Source organism: Ictalurus punctatus, chromosome 2 (assembly GCF_001660625.3).
Source record: "Ictalurus punctatus breed USDA103 chromosome 2, Coco_2.0, whole genome shotgun sequence".
In the NCBI taxonomy this organism is placed as follows: domain Eukaryota; kingdom Metazoa; phylum Chordata; class Actinopteri; order Siluriformes; family Ictaluridae; genus Ictalurus; species Ictalurus punctatus.
The window spans coordinates 30,375,021-30,384,678 of NC_030417.2; the positions used below are offsets into that span (position 1 = coordinate 30,375,021).

Sequence of the window (9,658 nt, forward strand, 5' to 3'; positions counted from 1 at the left end):
TTGGCAGTGGTGGTGTGAAATTGGGGCAGAGAGAATAGATGTGTAACTTTTTCTGAAGTCAATTAGCTATTTCCCACAATCCTCTTATTAGGTCACCAGTGTAGACCTACTTTTGAAGGAAACGGAGCACATACTTTCCTTTCAGTCCTGCTTGTGAAACTAGAATTGGAAAGCTAGTGTTTTCCAGTACAGTTCTTCTACTCATGAAAAGGTTTTTTGGGGTTTTTTTTTTTTTTTTTTTTTACATTACATGGATTACCTCAGGGCCTAGCCATGAATTAGCAATCACATCTAATCTCACATACACTGAACATGTAAAATGACTTTAAAATGGGTTTTAAAAAAACATGAGCTTATAAACCAATTTAAGCTCATCAGAGAAGATACAACTATTTAGAACTATTTAGGGCTACACTATCTTATAACTTTCCAGGCTAGAAAGAAGCATGCACTGTATGTCAAAATATTCATTCACTCATTCATCTTCAGTAAGTGGTCAGAGTCATGGTGGATCCAGAGCCTATCTCAAGAACCCTGGACGTAAGGCAGAAATACACCCTGGATGGAAGCCAGTCCATCACTTTACAACATGCACACACATTCAAACATTCATTCACACCTACCGGCAATTTCACATAGCCAATCCACCTCATGGCTAGTGTTGGGAAGTTCGGGTCATTTTACTGACTCGGATCTTTGAATCTCATTCAGCAAAATGAACGAATCTTTTTCCGAGTCATTTCGTTCATTTCAGCAGAATATAATTAAAATGTTACATGTTAAATTCCCCAACACCTCTAGTACTTACGCAAATATTGATCCCATTTGGAATAAAAAATAAACTATAGGCTAATACAGCCAAGGCCGAATTATGAGAAACAGAAATGATTCATTAATTGCTGAGCTCGTCTTCAGGCTATGCAGTCTGTTAGTTCACCTCACCTCCCGGGCCAAGTCGTTCTTTCTTTTGTCACGCCACATTTGTCACTTCTATTCCCCGGAAACAGACATGTTTAGTTCATCTCTCGAGTCTTCGGGCTCGAGTCGTTCGTACATCCCACGACTGCCCCATAGGCTGAATGCAGTGGGGCTGTGACGGGATGAACGAACGACTCGAACCATAAGACTCGAGAGATGAACTAATCATTTCTGTTTCCAGTACTGCATGGTGCATTGCCTATGCGACAGTCACCAGATGAACGAACGACTTGAGCCCGAAGACTCGAGAGATGAACTAATCATTTCTGTTTCCAGTACAGAACCTATGGGGATGTTGCAGCACATGTGCAGTCAAAAATGTACAAATCACTCTTTGAAACAACTCACTGTCATATTAAAGATTCGTTCAAAATGAACGAATCGTTCATGAATGACACATCACTACTCATGGCATGCTTTACTGGTGCGAGTGGGAAGAAAACCAGCGAAGTCAGAGGAAACCCACACAGGGAAACCCACACAGACCATAACCCACGCTCATGATCAATGCCATGCCACACTCTGCTATGTCAAACTAGTATGTTACAGTGTACTATTTAACACAGAAATCTGTCATTTTGAACATATCCAACATGAAACATTTTAACCATGGATAGGTTAAGAACAGGAATGATTATTTTAAGGAACATGGAAATAGAAGGGGAAAAGAGTAAGAAACTTGTAGAAATAAATGTCAGTATTTAGATTTATGTTCATTTGGGTGCAATCAGAGCTCAAATAAAAGTGTATATAAACCATTCAGGCTAATGGTTAAAAAAGAAAAATAATTCATTCATTCTCCTGCTCCTTGGTTTTTCACAGACAGGACGCCGGAAGTAGTTCAGTCACGTGGGTTTCCTCCTCCGTGGTTGCTATGGCTGGTTTGTCTCCATGTCAACGGTAGTTGAAGAAAGTAAGTTTCACTGCAGCGCGAGACAGCGGTAATGTCACACACCGCGTGAACAGTGCTTAAAATTTTCGCGATTCTTAATTAGCATTAGCTTTATTGCTAGCTGTGTTAGATGTTTGTTATGTGCACAAACTCGCCTGTCTAGCTACTGCCTGTGTGGTTACTAGGTTAGCATTTAGCCCAAAACATAATTGCTTGCTGACCGTAGCTTTATGATTAGACAGCAGTGTTAGCACACAGTACTGGCTTCTTTTCCAAAATACTGAATGTATTATAATGTGCATGATTTTAGAGCTATCGAGAAACCGCTGAAGGGAAGTTAGCAAGCTAGCCTCACTTGTTGTTAGCACAATACACTGACTTTCATTGTTCTGCTAGCGCGCTAGTCAGCCCATGGTAACTAAGCTAGCTGAGAGTAAGATACCGGTACGTCCAACTACACATGCCTGTAGAAATATTTGTAGTTCTTATCTAGCTTTTATTTAGGACGAGATTATTCTTGTGACGTCGGCATATTTTAGATGCACTGTCACTGCCCTGAAGAAATAATACAAATAGAAACCCTCATAGAATTTTTAATGGGAATTGTACTGGTTTTAATGGAAACTGTAATGGTCCCTGTGGGTCTCTACTGGTCATTTGTTGCTTGCCTTCTACTGGTGGCACGTTATGTCTAGTGGATACCATTAAGGAACAACGAGGGTAATGGTTTTAATGGTTAGCTGATGGTTTGTACTGGTATTGATAGTGGAAACCATTAGAATTTTTGTGATGGTTTCTATTTTGCGTTGGGTTTGTTTCTTCCAGCAGGGTGTGGTTGTAAATCCCAGTCCATGGAGTGTTTTGGGAATAGCTACATTTCTCTTGGTGGCTTAAATAAAATAAAATAGAATAATACGGTTGTTTTCTGGTGTGGACCATCAACAAGTTTATTCATTCATGTATTTCTCTAGTGAGTCTTTAAATTGGAAATTGGTGGTCTATGACTTCCTGTCAAGCCTCATATCTTTACCAATACTGATGATTTGCATTCATCTGCAGACTTTAATACCTATTTTGCTTGAAACATCAAAAATATTAGGAAATAATATTTTTCAATCAGCCAACATTTATTTATAAAGCATGTTTAAATACTTCGTAAATTGATCCAAAGTGCTGTACAATCGAAAAACGTAAAACAGTAACAACAACATCTCTAGACAATTTCAATGGCTGAAGAAGAAACATACGATTTAAGGGAAGATTTAAAAATAGCTAATGATGATGCAGACCTCACATGAAAGGGGAAACTATTCGAAAGTTTGGATCCGGCCACAGAAAAAGCCCGATCACCCTTGGATTTACATCGACAACGGGGGACAGACAAAAGTAAATGATTAGAACATCTGAGTGCTCTGGATGGAGAGTAAGGGTGAAGAAGGGGGAAATGTGATCACTCTTTTTAGACCCTGTTAATTGCCTTTATGGCATTTGGTAGACACCCAGAGATCGTTTATTACCTCTATAGACGAAACTATTGGCATCCTGATGATCTCACATCTAGTTTCCTGTGTTTGTGGTTTTCTCTAGCAAGAACTCCAAATGGCAGAAACGGCTGAAAGTAAGAAAGAGGAGGCAGACTACAAGAGACTACACAGCTTTCCTCTCATTAGGGTGTGTATTCAGTTTTATTGCAACCCTACACAACTAGTTATATAGAGTCATTCGATACTGGGGTCACCATAGACGCCTTGCTTCTCTCATTTATCTGCATACAGGAAAACTAACACATTGCTTTCTGCTGTTAATGCTCTTCCTTACACACATTTGAAAACAATTTATATTTATATCATTAGTAGCAAGTAGATAAGGTTGGCTGTTTATTTTGCTTCAGTGCCTCGTAAATAGATAGTAAGAGGTTGAAAGTTTGTGATGCATTTTACGAGTTTTTTGTTCTTTACTTATGTTTGATGCACGTGAATCGAAGGGGGTTTTGGCACATTGTGATGACGTGATGTCACATGATGCGTCTTGGCCCAAATTTGAGGAAAATCTGTGGTAATTAAAAAAAATTATTAAAAAAGAATTAAAATGAAAATAAATTTAAAAAATTATGGTGTTTCCTCAGTTTTGCATTAATTTCTGCAATTGCAAAGTCCTGGAGGGAATGTGTCTTGCATAAACATACAGTATATTGACAGAATTTTATTCCTTGGACTTTCATTATAAATGAGTTTTGAATAAACATTTTTTCCAAATTTCAGTACAGAGAAGTGTCAAATCACACGTACACTGCAGATGCAAAAGCACTGAAACAACACTCCCACACAGAACAGCATGTTACAACCAGTCATACTGCTTTTGTTTCAACAGAGGTCAAGATACCCATCTGTGAAAGACTTTCTAATTCTGACACGTCTCAATCATAATGCTACATTTCTTCAGTAACGTATATGCCAAAGCGAAGGTCCTTAAAATTCACATTGGCTATAAAAAATGTCCTCTCTCAAAATATAAAATATACAGTCAGGTCCATAAATATTTGGATAGTGAGAAGGGTACTGTTATTTTAGCTGTCTACCACAGTGTATAGGGGTTGAAATTAAATAATGAATGTGAGGTCAAAGTGCAGGCTTTTAGTTTTAATTTAAGGGTATGGTCAAATTGTGTGAACAGCATAAGAATTGCATCACTTTGTATATGTGGTCAACCTTTTTTAAAGGTCCAAAATAATTGGACAAACTAATATAATCATAAATAAAATTGTCATTTTTAATACTTGTTTGTAAATCCTTTGCAGTGCATGACTGGCTGAACCCTGAGTTTCTTCCCTGGTGATGCTCTGCCAGGCCTTTACTACAGCTATCTTCAGTTGCTGCTTATTCTTGGTGCATCTTGCCTTCAGTTTTGCCTTTAGCAAGTGAAATACAGGTTCAGTTGGATTCAGGTCAGGTCATTGGCTTGGCCATTGCAGAACATTCCACTTCTTTGCCTTGGGCAGTCTTGAGTTGCAGTTGAAGTATGCTTCAGGTCATTGTCCATCTGCACTGTGAAGCACCAGCCAATGAGTTTTGAATGATTTGCCTGAATCTGAGCAGATGAGGTTAAGATCAGGTGAGGTTGTACTCTTCGGATCATGAGAAGTTCCTTCCGATCTCCATACTCTTTCCATCATTCTGGCCCAAATTGGCCTTTATGTTCATAGGATGATGTTTCAGAACTGAACAGGCTTATATATATATATATATATATATATATATATATATATATATATATATATATATATATATATATATATATATATATATATATATATATATATATATATATATATTTAAATGTTAACTGTTATTTAAATGGTTTAAATCTTGTAGTAAACCCTCTGTATTTACTCTGTTGAAGTCTTCTCTTGATTGTTGACTTTGACACAGAGGGTGGAGGGTGTTCTTGATAATTGTTGTGAAGGGGTTTTTCTTCACTAGGGAAAGAATTCTTCTGTCATTTGTGCTATGTCTCTGATGGTTTTGTTATGATTTTTCAGCCTAATGATGGCTTGCTTCACTGGCAGTCACAGCTTTTTGGACATCTTATTGACAGTTAGCAGCTACAGGTTCCACACACATTTGAAATTAACTCCTTAATTAACCTTCTATCTGCTTACTTGTAAGTGAAAACATGAGGGAATCACACAAACTTGACTATAAAACAGTTGAGCAGCCAGCTGCCCAGTTACTTTTGGCCCCTTAAAAAGGGGAAGACCACATATAGAAAGTGGTGTAATTCCTTATTAAGTCTCAAAAGTCTCCATACATGGGGTACTATGTTCATTAGCAGCACATCGGTTGTGCCTTCGTCAGTGGATGCTCGTGGACTTCCATGTCTCGGTTGGTTCCAGATTTGTTAATAAGTTTGGCAGCAGTGTCGTGTGTGATGTGCTCGCCGTGTTTCTTGTTAAAGTCCATCACAACCTTGCGACAGCTTCCCGGTCCGGTCACGAGAATGATTTCAATACGTTCTTCGTTTGTCAAAGGAAAAGTTGATCATATAAACCAATTTTGCTAAATAGTGTTAATTTCCCCTATGTATGGAGACTTCTGGGAAACAAAAGTAATGATGCAAATATTTAGACAACATTACATAATTTTTCTCTGTTTCTATTGTAGCACACGGACATGCCAGAGGAGATGAGAGTCGAAACCATGGAGCTGTGTGTCACAGCCTGTGAAAAGTTTGCCACCAATAATGAGGTTAGAACTGTGTGTTTGATTCCAGGCATGGCCAGGTAAGGGGAGGGGTACTGTATTGGCACCATGCATGGCTCCGTTTTCCAACCCACACTCGTAGGAGTGTTGACAGATTCTCAGTCTGTCTGGCTGAGTCTAAACACTTACATCATAGCCAGACCCTCATAGTGTAGCCATCTGGACTGTTACTGTAGCCTACTCATTCTGTGAGCTTTGATAAATTCAGTAATGTGGGTAGATTGACTCACAGCAGTCTTGTAGTCAAGTCAGGATTGCCAAATCTGCTAGAAGCAACCTTCAAAACAAGCCCCAAAAATACTAGCCAATACCAAAAATCGAAGAAAATGTAGCTGCCGGATGGCCTTTTCTAATTAACCCCTAATTACCCTCTCAAACTGATCCGAAGAATTCACGCTCTCAGCTGAGTGCACTCCGTTTAGATCAGCTTTTGTTTAAATAATCAAGCTGCATTTTCTGTATTTTCAGAAACCATGTACAAATGAAAAGATAGTAAAGTAAAAACTGAAATAAAATGTGAGTACCGTTAAGTCGATGCACAGCAGTGCTCTTTCCGGCCATTTAGAGCACTTCATGGCTTTAATATAGCAATTCTGTCCAACGGTATAATAACATTTCCTACTTAATTCCAACAATTTGCAAACATAACGTCATACAGTGTTTTGTAATGAAGCAGCGATTTACTTACTTATTTCATCAAGGTGCTACAGTTGTCTTTTGTTATTGCATAAATGAAGAATAGCTATGAGAAAGAGTTGACAAATTTACTGATACAAATAGCTTACTTTCATATACAGTAACAAACAATTTAGGAAGTAGTTAACAGTAATAAGAAGTATGTCCTCTTGCATATGGTCAGAGATGTCCTTTTGTGGTCCAAATCGCATTACGTTAAATTAATAACAACTAACATTAAATGACTCGCATTATTCTCTTCTTCAGAGTGCAGCTAAGATGATCAAGGAGTCCATGGATAAGAAGTTTGGGAGTTCCTGGCATGTGGTAATAGGCGAGGGTTTTGGATTCGAGGTGACTCATGAAGTAAAGAATTTGTTGTACATGTTCTTCGGTGGCAGCCTGGCGGTGTGTGTTTGGAAATGCTCCTAGCGCTGATGCCAGTCCAGCCTCTTTGCTGTCCATCCACACACTACCTACTTTTATATATTTATATACCTGTATTCACAGTACTGTTTCAGCTATGCAGACCTTTTTCTACTCGACCTTTGTGTGCATGTGTGTTTATGTAATGTTTGTATGTCTGAGAGAAAACCTGACAGTATAGGCCGTTTATAGCTCACCTCCTCTTCTACTGTATTTTATTTTTTTTGTGCTATTTTACTTTGAATGCAGGGGTTCATTGTGGAGTTGATGTAGATCCTGTTCTCAGCCTCCACTTCCAGTATTGATTAATAACTTCTAATAATTGTCTCAGTGAATTATATGGACCACTATACACCAGGGTGATGAAAAATGGACGACACACTGGCAGGGTTAGGGTAATTTTACGTCTAGTGGACAGATTTATATAACGTTCTGTTGGTCTGTGTGCCACTGCATAGCACTGCTGTAGTACTTGACCCCAATGTGAGTTTTAAAGTGCAGTTTGTAAAGTGTAATTGTTTCTCGACCTGTAATAATCACATAATCTCAAAGATACCTTAGAAAAACTGTGATTTGCAGTATTGGCATGGAGTGGATCGGCTAGTGTCTTTTATCTCAGGCTTCTGTTTACACTTTTCTGGCCCGGAAATAAGCTCCACCCCCAGCCAGATCAGAGCTGCTCAGGTCTGCCCTCATTTAATGCCTTAGGGGAGGCAGCAGAGGGCTCTAAAAATTACAAACTGCTTCTTTAAGAAACATGTGTTCTCTGTGTTGATGTGTGAGAGAGAAGAGTACTTGTCTTCGTGTACCTCCACATCAGATATCTTTAAAAAAATAATAATAATAATTTAAAAATTAAAAAAAGATCACATTTAGTAACACCCCTTCCTTTTCCCCTTCATTTTGCCTGCTGTACAATCTGTTTCAAAGAGCTTCCTCTGTATTTTCTTGATGTTTTTTTCACAATTTTCTCTCACTGTTTTCTTTACCAAACCAGCATTTCTATCAAGTGTGCCCTGTCAATTAACTTGAATACAAGTGCAAATCTTTTTCAATAAATAAAAATGTCAATAGATGTCTTAGTTCTGTCTTCTTTTTTTTTTAAACACTTTTACGACCAAGTCATCCTGAGGATACTGTAAGTAAAAATGATAAAATATTGCAGCAGTTACATCACAAACTGTACTTTCTCCCATGAATAGTGATTCATAAGACATTAGGAATGGAAGATTTATATGTTTTTAAATCCAGATTATTTTAATAGTTAATAGGTCTATTCATAGTTCTTGGGATTTTAATCTGTAGCATTACAATTTCCGTTCACTGGAACCAAGAGGCCCAAACCTGTTCCAGCCTGACAGTTCCCATGTGCATAAAGTGAGCTCCATGAAGACATGGTTTGACAAGGTTACAGTGGAAGAACTTGAGTGGCTTACACAGAACCCTGACCTCAACTCCACTGAGCACCTTCGGGATGAACTGGAACATTGACTACGCACTATGTCTTCACCCAACATCAGTTCCTCACCTCACAAATGCTCTTGTGGCTGAATGAACAACAATCCCCACAGCCATGCTCCAAAATCTAGTGGAAAGCCTTCTCAGAAGAGTGGAGGTTATAAAAGCTGCAAAGCGGGAAATAATTCTGGAATCGGATGTTCAAAAAGTGCATGCTCAGGTATCTACAAACTTTTTCCCATATAGTGTACCTCAAATTACATTTATTTCACAGCACTATTGAATTCTTGAATCTGATTGGTCACATGGTCCATCCATCCATCCATCTTCTATACTGCTTATCCTTTTCAGGGTCACAGGGAAACCTGGAGCCTATCCCAGCTAGCATCGGCACAAGGCGGGGTACACCCTGGACAGGGTGCCAATCCATCGCAGGGCACACTCACATACACATTCACACACCCATTCATACACTACGGACACTTTGGACATGCCAATCAGCCTACCATGCATGTTTTTGGACTGGGGGAGGAAACCCCCGCAGCACGGGGAGAACATGCAAACTCTACACACACAGGGCCTGGTCACATGGTGTTGATTCATTTTCTAACAGCAGTTCTGACAGTAAGCCCACTGCAAGGCAAATCACAGGTTTATATTAATACAATTATTCTAATAAGTGATTGTTCCTATAGTAGCAATTGAAACTTTTCCGTGAGGAGATACATTTTTGGAAGCGCCACTGCTTTGTAACAACGGAAAAGCTGTTTTCTGGCATGGTTTCTCCATAACTCTATGATAAGACGCACTGCTTTGTCTTATTACATTCAAGAGAGGAAAAAAGGCTGGTAAGGGAACAAATGTTTATAGCTGCTACAGTAAATGTTAACAGGAACTCATTTGTTTCAAACATTTCACAACATACTGGATATGTAACTACAAACTGATTAAAATGTGTTCTTTAATCTTT

General features: G+C 38.7%; 1 protein-coding gene across 4 annotated transcripts; it reads left to right on the forward strand.

Moving 5' to 3' along the window:
- Positions 1-1,803: 1,803 nt before the first annotated feature.
- On the forward strand, positions 1,804-8,305 carry dnal4a (dynein, axonemal, light chain 4a). Of its 4 annotated transcripts, none has more exons than XM_047149357.2 (4): positions 1,804-1,891; positions 3,458-3,541; positions 6,031-6,114; positions 7,072-8,305. In XM_047149357.2, the coding sequence occupies exons 2-4, from the start codon at positions 3,470-3,472 to the stop codon at positions 7,234-7,236; spliced, it is 321 nt and encodes a 106-aa protein (XP_047005313.1). In that variant the 5' UTR covers positions 1,804-1,891; positions 3,458-3,469; the 3' UTR covers positions 7,237-8,305. The 4 variants fall into 4 exon arrangements, with proteins under 4 accessions (XP_047005313.1, XP_047005314.1, XP_047005316.1 ...); XM_047149358.2 differs by having other exon boundaries at positions 1,859-1,919; XM_047149360.2 differs by lacking the exon at positions 1,804-1,891 and adding an exon at positions 1,980-2,055.
- Positions 8,306-9,658: the final 1,353 nt, after the last annotated feature.